Source organism: Rhinichthys klamathensis, unplaced genomic scaffold (genome assembly GCF_029890125.1).
Source record: "Rhinichthys klamathensis goyatoka isolate OS25496 unplaced genomic scaffold, OSU_Roscu_1.1 h1tg000006l_1, whole genome shotgun sequence".
Lineage (NCBI taxonomy): Eukaryota > Metazoa > Chordata > Actinopteri > Cypriniformes > Leuciscidae > Rhinichthys > Rhinichthys klamathensis.
In genome coordinates, this window is record NW_026606559.1 from 8385001 (window position 1) to 8402246 (window position 17246).

At 38.4% G+C, this 17246-nt stretch overlaps 1 protein-coding gene across 8 annotated transcripts in view; it reads right to left on the bottom strand.

Moving 5' to 3' along the window:
• plecb (plectin b) overlaps nucleotides 1–17246 on the bottom strand; it is a 176897-nt gene that overhangs the window by 55029 nt on the left and 104622 nt on the right. For 6 of the 8 annotated variants that reach the window (XM_056258050.1, XM_056258071.1, XM_056258041.1 and 3 more), the window contains one exon: nucleotides 1060–1121. In XM_056258050.1, coding sequence (XP_056114025.1) covers nucleotides 1060–1121 — 62 coding nt within the window. Of the gene's footprint in view, nucleotides 1–1059; nucleotides 1122–4275; nucleotides 4471–17246 lie in introns of those variants that run through there. The other 2 variants (XM_056258062.1, XM_056258055.1) reach the window with 1 other exon arrangement.

The following is a 17246-nucleotide window of genomic DNA, read 5'->3' on the forward strand; positions in this document are numbered from 1 at the left end:
GGCTTGACTGATTTGTAAGAGTGCAAATAACCTCCATTCTTATCCAGAGTTATCATTATCTTTTGTTTGGCTTTTCAGTGCACCTGGTTTTCGGCCTAAATACAAGACAAAAGAGATTTATAACCCGCTTGGACACAGGATATGACCTGCTTCTCTGCAAATATCTGTCCTCACCTAAAAGAATCCCAGAGCTGAAGCAGAAATCATGTTCAGCCCAACAGCCGTGACGTCTCCCAATCTTAAAGTCTCTTCCATTCGAGTACACTAGTTTCTAAAGTGGGTGGTCTGCCATAGTGGTTAAAAATGATGCTGGTAACCAATAGGCGTGGGCATTTACCGGTAGACATGATAAACTGGGAGAAACATTTGAAGTGGATCAAAACCTTTCATCAAAGTTATACATGATTTTTGAACAATAGCCGGTCTTGTCTTAGGACAACTTTGATGAACTTTTTTGATCCACCTCAAATGTTGACTACTGTAGTATCGGTTTCAAAAACTTGCACTTTGAAACCCGTTTTCAAACATTTGCGTTTTTAGGCCCCCAAAACGAACGGCCAAAACACATAAAAAGCTTTTCGTTTTTAAACGTTTAGTTTGTCGTGCAAACGGACCCTCAAACTGAAATCAAAATGAATAAAAAATATAAAAGAACAAAAATTACAAAAACACAGAACAAAATGACTAAATCTTTAACTAAAATTAAAAGAGAAATAAAAAAAATATGTTTCTAAAAGACGCTTTTCTGTTCACAAACCCAAAATGCGAATGTTCTTATTTTATTACTGACTGTTTACTTGTCTTCAATAAGCTTTTCAACACTCATTTTTCACTGCGTTTCTTTAGTAAATCCTGACAGTCATTTTTAATGCCAAAAGAGGGTTTGCGCTGGAGCAAGCTGTAAATCTGTACATCTGTCCCTAAACTTCAGGAGGACTGAATCTTATATGATACTTGTATTTTACTTGTATAAGTTGCATTGGATTTGTCAGTTAAAATGATTAGTTATTCTAATCAAACTTTACCAAATTTGAACAGTAAAAATTAACATAAATGTACCTTTATCAAGTGTTTGTTCACCCATTTTGTGAAAGTCTTCTTCTGCACTCTGTCCCGTTCATCTGCAAAAGAGCAAGAAAAGAGAGCATTTAACACACTTCAGCAGTGTTTAGAGGAAATGTCTGGATCTGAAAGGATTTAAGTGTGTCCTTTTATTAATGTTAAAATACTGTGGATTTTTAGAATACTATTTTAAGTTATTTAAATAAGCCATTCGTGGGTTCATTCTCTGTTGGCACAAAAATCGGCATGAAATGGAAGTTGCGATAGTATTTTCTTCCTTATTGTGACATGGATCTAAGTGAAAAAGCTTCTTAAACAAGAACAAATGTAGGTCGGGACTTGATTTTGTCCATTGGGAATTGAATGGATGGTTGTGGTTTGCTATTGGTGGATCTCATGTGAGTGACAGGTTGCCCCGCCCTCACATCTCCTACACACTATTTAAACAGCCTCTCACGGGCACAGCCATGTGAGTAAGGAGATCTCCAGGTAAAGCTGGAGAGTAATGACTGCAGGAGGAGTCTAGACAGCGCCATTGTCAGGCAAAGACGGAGCACAGGTTCGGAGAGAAGAAAATGTATTTTAAGGCCTCAGGCTGGGAAATTTGACCATGAAGGCAGAATAGCTTTAATCTTCAGTGTGCGTCACCACAGACACACCTACAGCCTGCAGAATCATGTTCCTCCAGCAGTTAAACACAGGAGAACAGGATCCATACTGCGGTCTCATACAAATGCATCTGTCATCACTACTGGAGAACATTACTGTATTTAAAAATGACATGCTCACATTTGCGGTTAAAGTTAGTGTGTTAGCTAGTCAAGTTAGTCACACATCAGGTGGCCTTAACTGCTAAAACATACTAGTTGCACTCTATTGTACAGTACGTGCACTTACATTGTACTTACCTAAGTACTGGTAATATAAGGCTAAGGTTAGGTTTAGGGTTAGTATGGTACCTAGTTATAACACAGTTATTAGAATTACTATAATAAGTACATGTAAATAAATTGTGCTTCCTAATTATGTTGGTGCATCTTAAGTACATTTAAAGTACTTGCGTTTAATTTGCATTTGTAGTAACACTGACTTTAGTAGACTTTACCTCTTATAACCATAACCCAACCCTTGCCTTCAAACCTCTAACCCCTATAATCCTAACCCCACATTTACATCTAAACCTAACCGTACCTCAAACTCGTTAGCAGTAAATGTGGAAACAACATGTAGTTGCACAGTAAATCCATATTACATGCTAATAGATAGATAATTAAGGCCACCAAATATAAAGTGTGGCCGTAATGTTACTGTAAAAATGCACAAAATGCCATGTATGAGAATAAAAAAAAAAAGATTTTCTGGTAGTCTTTGATATAATCTTTCGATACACCTCTATCTGGGAGTAAGTGCAAGAAGAAAACTGCTGTAAACTCAAATCATCTCAGCTTCAGTTTCTCAGGCATGCAGGATTGAGAAGAAACCTGGACCGATGGACATCACTTCTCATGAGGCGCACAGGACCATCCATATTTTGAATCATGAGGATGACAAATCTTGCTTTGAAGATGCAAGGACTGAAAGACTGTTAGCGGTCATTTACCCCAATTGTACCAATTAAGACATCCTGGAACAACATTCCTGATAGAAAATGTAGTTCTAACCCTATCCGTGAGTTATCCCTAAAGTCAGAGGGAAATGATGGTGGATAACACTGATGTAGAAGCACTAACCCTGGATGTAAGCCTAAACTTGACATAAACCGTAAACTTGTCCCTCAAAACTTATACCTATGGTAGTGCAATGTCCAATTTCAAAACAGGACGACAGGATTGTGAGTGTTTAAACTTTCGAATTAAACCTAATGTATGAGTATTACTAAAACATGTGATAAAGGCAATAAAAGATGTGTGGGAAGTGTCCAGCAACCGGGACACTGACTGTTAACAGGATACCGACACTGTATGAATCACGTATCAAACAATACAACTGTTGAGAAAAGTACAACAGTACATCCCTGAATACATGATGTTCAGTCGGAGCCCAACACCTCAGTCTAATTACGCTCCAGGGTTCTCGTTCAACGGGACAATCGAATGCATAATACCATATAGGAGCGGAAGATGTTTGCTGGGCAACGGCACGACTCTATCTATTGTTGTGCATTGAGGGAACAGCTGATTCAGACGCTCCCGCAGAACTTCTGTTTCTGCTGGGTGGAGTATGATGAGCATATTATGCAATAATATAGCCATGGTGACTATCATGGGTGGAGGCAATAAACCTTGACCTCTAATGCAAGACTTCCCTTTTAGTGTTTGAAGAGTCTTACTGTAGGCGATGGTGTGGATAATTATGAACACCAGTACGGGGTCTTCAACAGACCTTTGCCCTCTGACCACCATTCTTTGCCTTGAGATGTATAACGTTACAGCGCTAATCTTTAAACCAACGCCCTTGTGATTAAGCCTGTCCTCTGGAATGTGAGAGGTTAACAAGAGAATTCACTCTATTTTTCCTATACAATTTGAATGTACTTGATATTTTATGCAGTGACATGTATACCTCTCATTGTCTCTGTTTGCTGATGACATACTGTATGAGTCAGGTGATCAGGTGACAGGACAACAGGGAACGCTGTCTCAGACCCAATTAACACATCTTTATCCTGCTAAATATATGCCGTCTATGAATATTGACACAATGGCCTTGGACAGGAGAGACAGCTTTAGGTCTGAAACCTAAATTGCACAAATTACTGACAATGAAAAGAGAGACTGTAAGCAAGGCACTTGAGCAGATTGCAAACATTATAAGGCAAGTGATAACCCTCAGGCTGTTTACAGCTTTAATAAAATCCTTCAGAATTACATAATGAGATCTTCTAATATAATATCAGAATCAAGTAGAATTTAAATGTTTTTTTTTGTTTTTTTACTGAATTATTATAATTTTTTTAACCCTGTTGGCACATCGTATAATACTGAACCGTGCTAAATTGTATTCGATTTAGGCATCAGTCCTAAAATCTTGCAGTTTCACTTCTCAAAATATCTCTGTTTTAAAACCAGTATGAAAATACTGATTCAGGAGATGATCTTTGCTTGACGCGCATCTCTAAACAAACGTGTCAAAGATCATACCCTAATCATTTTGTACAACAAAGAAAGGTCTCTTCCCACATGAGCAGGTGTGTCAGACAGCTGTCCCGAGTACCTTTCCTGCCGTCCAAGGATTTCAGCATTCCCTGATAATACAAGTCATCCGAGGGGATCCTCTCCCTCCTGTCCCCGTCCAGGCTGTCGGTCGAGTATTCCCTCCGTCTCTGTTGCGTACTCATCTCCTCTACGTCACGCTTACAGCCAAACACACAGTTCTGTCAGACGCAAATCTCGGCTCTTTACAAGCCTCCTCACTTTCCCAAACAGAACGTTGCAAGTTAAGACTTAAGGTTCCCGTTTAATTTCTGCTGTCCATTTTTCTATCTCCAGTAACTGATGTCAGTAGGCTACAGGTTGTGGGCCTGCTCTCGAGCCGTTCTGACTCTTGTGAGACGCGGGTGGTTGCAGGCCACCTCGGGTTATGTTTGGCTCCGCCTAATCCCTGAATGGTCATGTTTGTGGAGCCGAGGCAGGAAGAAGGGGTGGAATCAGGGAAAGTGAGTGGGAAGGTGTGTCTGTCCGCATGCCTCATCGAATCCCACACCCTCTCCAAACAGCCACTCTAAAGCATCACACTCTCTAAAGAGCAATGCAACAGGAAGTGGAGAGTGTGACGAGTTGTGTAACTACCTTACACTGAGCACTAAATGAGTGTGTAGTTATTAGGAACAGAAGTTACACAATCAGACCCATGCCTATAGATATCACTCTCCGCACACACACACAGATGCACCTCTTTAATGATTAACCACTGTAACATACCTGTGCGGTTGGGCAAGTATGACTAAGAAGAGTGTGTTCTGCCAATAAGACAGGGTGAGGCTCTGGGATGGGCCGCTCACGTCTACACACGCTGGAGATTAACATTACTGAATCTAAACCAACCCCAGTAAAATACATAACCAGAGGCTGCAAAATGAACAAACGCATAGAAATAAGAAGAATTTTTTAAAAGAATCATTTCTTGTATGCATGTGTGTGTGTGTTTATGTCAACATGCTGAACTTGCATGTGCATCACCACAGAATGGGTTGATAAGTGTAGAAAGATTATGATTTATGGAATAGGTGATGAGTGACAGTTTTGTCCATGCGGGAGAAGGTCTCATAAAGATATAAACCAATAGCTCAGAAGATGATGAAGATGAGGACGGGGCGTTCATCACATGCTCATCGTCTGAACAGACCCACGCCATAAACTTTGAGGAGCGCTGAGATTCGATAACCTGTTGAGGCTCGCCAGTAAGCACAACAGCCTGAACTTGACAGAGTTTGCAGGAGTGATTATTTTACAATATATCTGACATATTCCTTAGCTGATGAGGAAGCTGACGCCTTCATTTCATAGACGTCTAAATGTCTGTTGATACAGAAAAAGGTATGAAGGTGTGGCATACAACTCTATCAACACCTATAACAGCATTCATAACCTTTTTATGTTAATATGTAATATTTATTATATATTGAACAAAAGTGTCTGTCAGTGTCAAGACATTTAAAATGTTACAAAATGATCTATTTCAAATAAATGCTTTTTTTTTTTTTTTTTTTTTTTACTTTCTATTAATCAATGAATCCTGGAAAAAAATATCTCTGTTTCCAGCAGAACTTTTTTTTTCAACATTGATAATGAACAGAAATGTTTCTAGAGCAGCAAATCATCATATTATAATGATTTCTGAAGGGTCATGTGACACTGAACACTGGAGTAATGATGCTGAAAATTTAAATATATTACAATAGAAAACAATTATTTTAAATTGTAATAATATTTCACAATATTACAGTTTTTTTACTGTATTTTTGATCAAATAAATGCAGCATTGGTGAGCAGAAGAGACTTCAAAATACATTAAAAAATATTACAGAAACTCTTTAAATGGCAGTACACGCACACATGCACACTTTTTCATTAAATTAAATTTTGGCTTTTGGCATGTTTGTCATAATCTCATGATTATGACAAAAAATGATCAATTTATTATAAATCTACTTATCCATTCACAAGTATCATTATTAGAGGCATTGATTAAACTTACAGTATTTTAATGAGATAAACTGTAAGAAAGGTTTCCACAGCTAGTATCATTCACAGACCAGCTGATGCATAACCCACACACAAAAATGACAAGAGCTGGGTGAAAACTGAGATCTGATTGGCTGGCTTAACAGTCGGCACTTCTGAAGTACATGAAATACATGGTGTTATACAAATGCAACTTTTGAAGATTTTCAAGAGCTTAGTTTGAGACGTGATTTTCAAAACGAGCACACGCGTATATTCAGTGTTTCAGATAAACTCACACCCATACGACATAAACAAATGCGAAAGCTATGCTTGGTTCTTGGCCAAAGCTACATCAGACTTTTTTTTTTCAATAGTCAAGTCTACACAAGACCGAACCTTTACACAAGCAGGGAGAAGCAGAAAACATGACTTTTTTTTCCAATATCAAGTATTCATCTTTTAACCTTACATAAACCTCAGATCTTTCTAAACCACATGCAAACATGCAAAACTTCTCTGAATCTGGGCTTAGATGCAGGCAAGAGTCAATGTGACCCAGTCAGAAGACATTTTGTTTATCAATGGTAGAACTGACAAGCATTTTCTGGTGCCGTGACCCGGATCTTAGATCTCAGAATATTCCCAGAATATCTTTGCCCAGATGATAAGGGTTAAAGATCAGATCTTTAAAGAGGTCTGGAGTGCATATCATACTGTATAAACAGTAGTGTGCAACAATATCTATACTGTAAACAAAAATGATTTTTGCAAGTTGCAATTAAAACTAAAATATTGGAGTACATTTTTACAAGAAAACACAATTGTAGTCTTGCTACTTCAAAATATCACATTTAATTTCCATGTTACTTGCCATTTATTTCCCAGCAATTTCTTAGTGAAACGTTTTTTAAAGTAAATGCAACACCATATTTTTTAGAACACATATTTTGTACAATGGAACAGTGCAATTTAAATAATAAAAAGTGTCAATCAAGTAGAAAACTATGCTGTACTCTGAAAACTTACAGACAGGTGCTTTCAGTGTAGATTAAAAGAATGTAAATATATAGATTAACAATCTTAAAATGCATTTCTAGTGAAAATCAATCATGCACTGTTTTTGCGTGTGATATTTAAAGGGGTTATATTTATATAAGAATTTTCAGTAATAATCGTTTTTCATTGCGAATGTGTGAACAACTTGTAACAAAACTTGAAATACAAGACCTTCGCTGACTTCCTATAGGCTGAAAGCCTGTAGACAGATTTTTATGTAAAGGTCTTGGTAAGTTTTTGCCAGGAAAATCAAAAGGGCGTAACGGTTACTCGTGCTCCCGAGAGCCTCTCTTCTGATCAATGACACATGAAACGAATGATATACAATGTTCAGGATAACGCCGAAAGAGCCATTCTGTACTGTAATGTCAATGTGTTATGCAAAGAAAAAGGATTATTTAAAACTAAAGTCTCACATAGTCTATAGTCTCAAATATACTTTATAATCAAACTATCATAGCAGTGTAATTTGAATTGCCTCATGGATATATCCACATCGCTGCGATCAGATGCTTTCTTAACTGATGTTTTCTCACCGCTGTCATGTTTGTTGTGTTTATTCTGTTATTGAGAGGAAAGAGCGCAGCACACATTTACACAATCATCTAAACGTCTCTCAGCAGCGTGGACGACATCTGGACGTTCATTAACAGTATGTCACTCCAAAGGTATTTCCAACTTCTTTTTACTTCTAAGCAAAGTTTGAAAAAGAACTTTGCTATGAGTATATTGGGGCCTTGAATTACATTCAGTCTCTTGTACGTTACTTGTGAATGAGTGAGAGCACACGCAATACTTTGCTGCTGCAGTTCACATAATGGCCACCGGTGTCACTAATAACAAAGGTTTCTGTATTCTACAGCACATTTAAAGGGATAGTTCACTTTGAAATTAATTTTTGGTATGTTTTGGCTTACTTCAAGGGCATCCAAGATGTAGGTGTCTTTGTTTCCGCAGTAGTTTCAATTTTGATATTTTTAGGTCAAACCGTTCTTGTCTGTCAGTCATATAATGCAGGTCTATGGTCACCACCTCAAAGAGCATGCACAGAGAAGTCCAAATTAAACATGATTTAATGACTCGTAAATGTAAGAACACATTGATGGCCTGAGACACGAAACGAGCGGTTTGTGTGAGAAAACGAACAGTATTTATATCGTTTTTACCTCTTGTAACGCACAGACCGAAGCGTGTTGATTTGACAGAACACGTGGACGTGGCTGTGGTTACAAGAGGTAAAAACGATATAAATACTGTTCGTTTTCTCACACAAACCGCTTGTTTCGTGTCTTAGGCCATCAATCTGTACTTACATTTACGAGTCATTAAATCATGTTTAATTTGGACTTCTCTGTGCATGCTCTTTGAGGTGGTGACCATAGACCTGCATTATATGACTGACAGACAAGAACGGTTTGACCTTAAAATATCAAAATTGAAACTTCTGCGGAAACAAAGACACCTACATCTTGGATGCCCTTGAGGTAAGCTAAAACATATCAAAAATTAATTTAAAAGTGAACTATCCCTTTAAGAAATCAAAATTCATTTCAGTAGAGGCATACTGTAGTTGAGTGTGTATAAAAGCAAAAAGTCATAGACTTAAAGCTGTCTTTAAAGGTAATGAGATTGATGTTATATTAATGGTAACTCCTCACATTCCCGTGTTAGGCGTAACCAAACCGCTTTAGCTGTGAAAGTGCGTCCTAATCCCATCCACAAGTCTTTCCCTCCGGATCCGTCTCTCTTCCTCCTGCGTGTGAGAGCGTGTACGGGGATGTCTGTCACGCCCAGAGAGAGAGGAATGTGGAATCCGCACATCTGCTTTGATTTCACCTGAATCACGAACACACCCTGTCCTTCCCAACGGGAACAACACGGACACCTGAGCTCTTTTTTCCCTCTCCATAAGATGCTTTTACTTTTCCTTTACAAGGGTTTTTGTCGATTTACCAAAAGTCTTCATTATGTGGCTTTCCATTTGCTCATAATTCCCAGAGCTAAGGGATTGCAAAACTGCAGGGAGCATTAATATCTGTGCTTATATAAATCCTGGAATCAAGTTCTGATGTGATAGTCCAAACTGGATTTGGGGAAATCTCTGTTTAGCTGGAGATTCAAAACAGAACCTCAACAGCAGCTGAGGTCTAAAATAACCTATTCGACCTTCTGCACTAGTTTCAGCCGGAGTGGAAAACAGACGGACCGGCCAAGCTCACTCACAGGCCTCTCTTCAAAATGAGGACAGGACCTTCAAAAGCCTAATATAAGACACATATCAAAGTCCTCAAGAAATCAAAATTCACTTGACTTTCTTAATGCACATTCCTGGTCTTACTGGGGAACGATTTATCAGCCCAAGTTATTTCAAACAATAATAAATGTTTTTCTTCATAATCTTTAATCATTGTGTAAAAATTTTCCTCTAAACAACTTCTTCCACAGAAGTCAATCTGATCGGTTACATTTTTGCACTGTGAAGAGTTTGAATTTGAGAAATTGTACAAAATAAAGTGATTTTTGCTCGTGTTTTTCATGTATAAAAATCAGTGTTGGGGAAGTTACTCTAAAAAAAAAGACACAAATTACATCTTCAACAGTTTAATTAGATTACTGTACTAATTACTCTCGCTTAAAAGTATTGGATTACTTATGAAATCTCATATCAACCTCGACGGGTTGAACAATACAAGGATGTCGTGATCCCGTGCTGTGCCTGTTTTGGATAGACTTTTATTTTGAAAAGGTTTTATGTTTCTTTTGTTTCTGTGGTTACTCATGTGTCCTGTTCCTGTGGCCATGTTTGTAGTTTCTCCCCCAGGTGTGCCTTGTTACTTGTTATCTTGTTTTGCCCGTGTGTTTTTCATGTTCTTTGTCTAGTGTTGCCAATACATGGTTGTATTGTGTGTGTGTGTGTGTGTGTGTGTGTGTGTGTGTGTGTGTGTGTGTGTGTGTGTGTGTGTGTGTGTGTGTGTGTGTGTGTGTGTGTGTGTGTGTGTGTGTGTGTGTGTGTGTGTGTGTGTTTGCTGCAGCTTTCTGTTCTCTCGTGACTGAATTTACTTCTGTTGTCTTGTGTTAATAAATGTAAACTGAACTTGGATCCATACAGTTGCATAAATTATTCTTAAACTGACAAAAGTGTGTAAAAGGAGAAGGTTACATTCAAATCATACATTTTAACATTACATTTTGATGTTAAATACACTATTGTTTTATATAGAGAGAGTTGTGCTATTGTCTATCCAGTATTTAATGCAATCACATCAGAAGTAACTAACTAAATTATAGAAAAATTAATGTTACTTTTCAAGACTATATATATACACTACCGTTCAAAAGTTTGGGGTCGGTACGATTTTAAATACTTTTAAAAGAATTCTCTTCTGCTAACCATGGCTGTGCTTATTTGATTAAAAATACAACAAAAATCAGTTATAGTATTAAATATTATTCCAGTGTAAATCAGCTGTTTTCTATGTGAATATATAGTAAAGTGTAATTTATTCCTGTGATCAAAGCTGAATTTTCAGCATCACCAGTGTCAGTGTCTTCAGTGTCAAATGATCCTTCACAAATCAGTATAATATGAGGATTTGATGCTCAAGAAACATTTATTATTATTATCAATGTTGAAACAGTTGTTGGTCTGTCAGTTGTACAGTTTTTTTTATATTTTTTTTTAGGATTCTTTGATGAATAGGAAGTTCAAAAGACTTTTGTAACATTATAAATGTCTTTACTGTCAGTTTCGATCAAATTAATTATTCCTTAATAAATAAAAGTATTGATTTCTTTCCTCCAAAAAATAAAAATAAAATTCTCACTGACCCCAAACTTTTGAACGGTAGTGTATATATATATGCATCCGGAACACACTACAGAAGTATAAATGGGTTGTGATCATGTTTCCAAATTGACTTCATTAAATAAATGTCTCCCTCTTCTGGCCAATAATTAGGACATAATCATAAAACTTGGCCGGTAAATCTTGGCTCAGATATGTGAACAGCTGAGAGAAGCGTCCTCTTTAGAAGGTAAACATGACGCACACGCCGTGTCAATGACCTGAATGAGATCAGCTGAAAACTATAGACTTCTGCTTTTGACAGCATTGCCTTAGTGACATAATAATAACTTGCTTTCATGTGAGAGATGCTGATGGTGCAGATATGCAGACATCTGAGAAGAGTTGACCAAACACACACAGTAGCCATGGCAGCGGATCAGAAGAACACACTCTTACTCATGTCTCTATTTATAGTCGGACCGCAAAGGAAGGGCTGACTGCAATATGAAAAGATGAGAGGAACACATTCTGCTAGATTACACTATTTCGAAATTCCCCTACGATCACACACAAGTTTAAATCTGAACTCGCTACTGAGCAACAGATGAAAATGGAGGGAATTTTCTATGTAAAGTCCTGGTTTTTATCACCTTTTCCATTTTACGAAATGCCAGTTGGTTATTGTTGCTAATAAAATGTGCATTTGAGGGAGAGAATAAATGCCAGTAGGACATTTCAATATTAGCTTCAGTAAAAGTGAAGGAAACTAAACTCATCAGCGATGTGAAGATGGACATACATGATAGGGCCACACATTTTCCTGGCTAAACCCCAGATATCCACTAAACACTAAACAAATCCGTCCTCTGTTTGTCCAGACAAGTCTTATAGACTTACGGAGTGTGATTTTAATGAAGCTTTTGTCCTGTTTTTGTCACGCCTTCAGTGACAAAGTTATAACAATGAAGTATTCAACTGATACTTAACACTAGATGGCGACAAAACACAGTATTCACAAGAGGAAAACACATTCATTGTGCATTTAAAGGGGGTGTAGTATTTCAGCTATATCCCTTTTTGTGAAATACCACGCATAGCTTATACTTCCTGACAGATATCACTGGAAAAGACATGACTGTGACAGAACTCACAGCAAACAGCAAAACTCAACCAAATGAGACGCCATTTTTTCTTATCCGCCATCAGAAACACTCTCCGCTTGATAAATCAATCATTTTGCATGTTCAGTTTTGCTGACATCCGATTGGCTGCCGTGTCTTTTAAGGGCGGGGTTATGGATCACTTTGATTGAATGGATGGGAGTGGCTAAGTCGGACAGAGTTTATCAAAATGGCAAAATTTGTTAACATCATATATGATCTTTACACTCTTTATTGGTATCTACACTGTAAAAACTAATATTCTTGATTTGTTATCACAACTTTTTATCTTCTGTCAAATCAACTTAGTTAATGAATGTGGTTCAGATAGCATAATATTTTGAGTTTCTATTTTTTCTCCTTTGTTGCATTAACTCAAATTTTTAATTTCAATGAACTCAAAATTTGAAGGCAACTAGGTAACTTACTTGTTTAAGTTAAACCAACAATATTTTTTTACAGTGTATGGTTCCATGAAGAACCTTCAACGTCCATAGAACCTTTCGATTACACAAAAGGTTCTTAATAGTGGAAAATGTTTAAAAATTGTATTTATACTACGGGGAAAAAAATATTTTAAGAACTGTGAGCTGCTTTGGGGAACCAAAAATTGTTCTTCTATGGCATCACTGCAACAAAAAACAAAACAAAAAAAAATTGCATCTAATACAAAACATTTTTGTTTGAGTGTATATTTGTAATACAATATCAGCTTTCTCAATGCATTGTATAAGTTGCATTCAAACAGCAGAATGCTGCATTTCCAACCTTGACACATTGCATGTAAGTGACATTTAGAAATAAGTTATTATGCATTTTTAATTGCATTCCGATACTTTGCATTCTGTACCAAATATATTATAAATAGTGCAGTAAGAGTATGCTATTCTGAACATAACTCACCTTTATTTAAGTGAAAATAACACTTATTAATCAGGTCATAAAAACTCTTTGTAGAATAATTTCGCAAGCATTAGATTACATGCATCATGCGAGTAAAAGAAAGCGTGTTTTTCCGCTTGCCCTGAGGTAGAGCCGTGCGCGGTGAGAGAACAAACTATCATATTGCATAACAAACTGGCACCAGACTGCCAAAGTGAAGCGATTTAAGTGATTTATAATCTCATCAGCAGGATTGAGATAATTAAACCAGCCAGACTTTACATGACAGTCGATGGTGTGAATAAAAACACACTTCACTGATGTGACTAAGTGTAAATCCTCCAGTTGAAGAGAGGGAGGGACTGAGAGAGACATGTTTGAGTCACTTACCAACACAACACATCCTGCTGTACAAGGACTGAACTTGTTCTCCATAACTTCTCTGGTAAATCATTCCATCACTGCAACAGCTATAAAGTGTAAAACATCCCGGGACGTCTCCGGCCGGGTCTCCTGCAGTCATTCTTGATGATTTCCCACGCTTCCCATGACCTCAGTCACGGGCAATAATGAAGCCTAAAGGCCTGCGCTACCCAATGGCATCGCTCCCTGGCTCATCTATCTTTAAATAAAGCCTAGCGGACTAACAGAAATGCCATGAAACATTGCAAATGTAAAAGATTCAAGACATTTTCAAAGAGGCCTTGTAAGGCCGTTCTTAAGAAGTGCTAAAAAACACTTCAAACTACGTGATTTGACACAGAGTAAAAGCTGAATGACACCGTTGTCTTCTGTAGAGCTGCTTTATGGCTGAATTGAATATGTTTCATAATCGAACTTTGTAACACTGTCACTGCACTAAACTGATCTGAATATTACAACTGTCTGCTTTGTACTTTTTTTTTTCTTTGTTTGGTACTTAACTTCTAGGTTTATTGTTCACAGTGAAATATTTGTATAACTCGTATTATGTGTATTTGTATTATGTGAAGAAACAACATTACGTTGGCTGGAATGACAATAACCGCTAATCTAATCTTTGCATCTGAAATTACAGCTAAAGTCATTTTTAACTTGTGTATAACCATGAAGCTGTATTGTTAAAAGCGCTATATAAATAAATATGACTTGACTCTATAATATTTTACTTTAAAATTCATAATGATTATTTGATTCGCAATCACTAACGAATTATTAATGGGCTTGCTAGACGATCACCTGATTAACATCTGAACTTTTATGACAGATGGAATACATTAATAAAATGAACGAATGGAGTTTGGAAGAGAGGAATTATTGTTAAGGTTGAGACCCAGTTTAGATGTAGCACAGTATGTTATGAAATCTGAGTTACGAGTGAAGGGCTAAAAGTAACGGCCAAACGAAAGCAAAAGCATCCCTCTGGTCCATAAAAGATCATAAATCACAGCGGCCCCTTCACGGGTCCCGAAAGCCCCGCGCAGCACTGGGATACGCTCTTAATCTACCTGAACAATACAGAGTCGTGCAAACACATGCGCGGTTTACATCACGGGTCTGGAACTTTCCGTTACGGCAGTTATACGTTCTGATGGGACCATCTGGGAGCTCTCCTATAGTATTATGAATTTGACTTGGAAATATATACAGAAATATTTCTGATGTACTTTTTATCATTCACTGTACACATGGAAAATCGGAGCCTCTGGACTTCCATTTGTTATTCAAAGTTTTGATGTAATTTGCCATTCAAAGTTGTGAATTACAGTGATACTACAGCCTTGCAGAAGTGTATTTCCCGATTCTTTCAATGAATATGAGCAGATTTATTCCATCAATACAGGATTTATCGAACACTCATAAGTCCCTCCAACAATTATCTCACTGCTGTTACTTTCACAGTATCTGTTTACTGTGTGCTTATACATTTAGTCAATTAAAGAACATGAAAATATGTATTTAGTGTTTTTTTAATTTATTACCAGTCAATTAAACTACAGATAAAATAATTTAATACTACAGAAAGAACTTTGCATTTAATTTAGCGCTTTTTTATGACAATTTTATTTTTGTTGTTGAAATATTAGATAGATCAGGGGTTCTCAAAGTCTATATTCAAAGGTCCAAATCTGAATTTTCATCAATGTCAAAGGTCCGAAACCATGGGGTGCTCGGTTTTGTTGGCGGGGTGTATGGGGCTTACATGAGACACACACGCGCATTTGCACACACACGTAAGGTCTCTCGCTCTCTCCCTCTCTGCCGTACGCGCGCTGCACGGTTTGGAGCTCGCGAGCTCTAGATTCCGAGAGATTTGAACTAATTTGCGGCCATCAGGAGCCGCTATCAATATGCGGGAGACTCCTGGAACTTCCGGGAGATTTGAAATATCTGTGAACGCATACCTCTCTGTCCAATCATCTTTGAAAACTCTATTTTCTTCGTCAACTTTTCTTTTCCTGGACAATGACATCCTCCACAGCCATTCAAACGCTTAAGGGCCCTTACATAGTCAACGCATCAGTACGCATACGCGTGCGCAAGGCTACACATCGCTACGCTTCGACCGCCATTATGCGTCGATGCGTAGCCAAATGTGTCATCCTAGTTTTTGATACGCGACGCGCCGATGCAAGCAATACTATGCGTTGTCGGTGGGGGCGACATTGCAAGTAATGTACATAAAAAGGTATATTATTATGTTTACAGAAGAAGATTTGAATACAATGGCGGGCGAAGAGGAAAAGTTATGCGAGCTTGTTCGTAAACATCCTTTGTTGCCGCCGATGTAAAATCAGCAAAATGCACTCCTCTTCAGTTGCCATTTTGATCTGAATATTACGTGACCCGACTCTAGACTCTACTACCCCCTGCTGCGCGATCGGTGTATTGCATTTCACGCATCGCCGGTGACGCTTGTGTACTATGAAAAGGAGCGCGTAGCTCGCGTCGCTCGCGTTGCTCGCGTTGACTATGTAACGGCCCTTAGCCTTGTTTATACTCGACGCGTCCGCAAGAGCGCGAAGGTGCGCACGGCAAAATGACGTAATTGCGGTGTGGGCGGTCGTGCGCGTTGGGTGCACAAGACCCCATTTCGCCTGGCGGTGTGCACGGCACTTTTTGTAACATCGCGCGCGGCGCCGCATCCGAAGATGAACGACTTCGAGCCGAACTGGTGCGTCTGTACCAGCATGTTTATGATCCTTCTATACACAGAGACATTTGCATTGATGGGCGACCATAAAAGCCTCTCATTTTGTGAATAGGAACACATTTGCATTAAGCACCCAGTTTGCACTTGTCTAAAGTAACTGCTTACATTTATAAAATAAGCCTACAATAGCAGAAGTAAGCCCTGCTGATGAAATTAAGGTTTAAACATTCTTCAATAAGGCTTCAGTTGTTTAACGAGTTTGTACAAGAAAGTACAATAGCCTACACCTACTGCATTTATTACTCTTTTAATATGAATCAGCTATTAATAAACTACTAATAAACGGCAAACTACTTCTTCACTGCTGATTCCTGGTGGTTTAGAGGAGAATTACTCCGAGTCGCCCCCTGTCGTTTCACAGAATAGCACAACGGCGAGCGCGTCAAGTATAAACGCCTCGTCCGTTTGGAGAGGTGCGCGCGCAGTGAGCGGAGACTCGCGCTCGTGCGGACGCGTCGAGTATATTACGCCGGGAAGTGTCGCGTCGCGGTCGCGCCCGATTACGTCAAAAGTCACACGCTCACTGGATGTCATGGCAACTAAATCACGGAGGAAAACTTTAAATATCTCGCCTTCGTTTTAATTTTGGACCATCATAAAAAATAAACAAATGATTTTAACATGCGTTTATCAAAATAGGAAATCCAGACTTTTAATCCCTTACACACAATTAGGGCTCTTGAAATACGAAATGGAGGCGGGTCCGGATTGAATTCCCTCCGGGTCCGGACCGGGGTCCGGACTTTGAGAAGCACTGTGATAGATAGATGGGCGGGCGGACGGACGGACGGACGGACGGACGGACAGACAGACAGTTTGTTTCTTTGCTTGCACATTTCTCCTCCATATGACAGGTCTGGTTAATAGCATAATAGAAATATAAATGCATACAGGGTTAAGCTCACAGAGACCAGGTTGGAATGAGGTCAGAACCTCTCAAA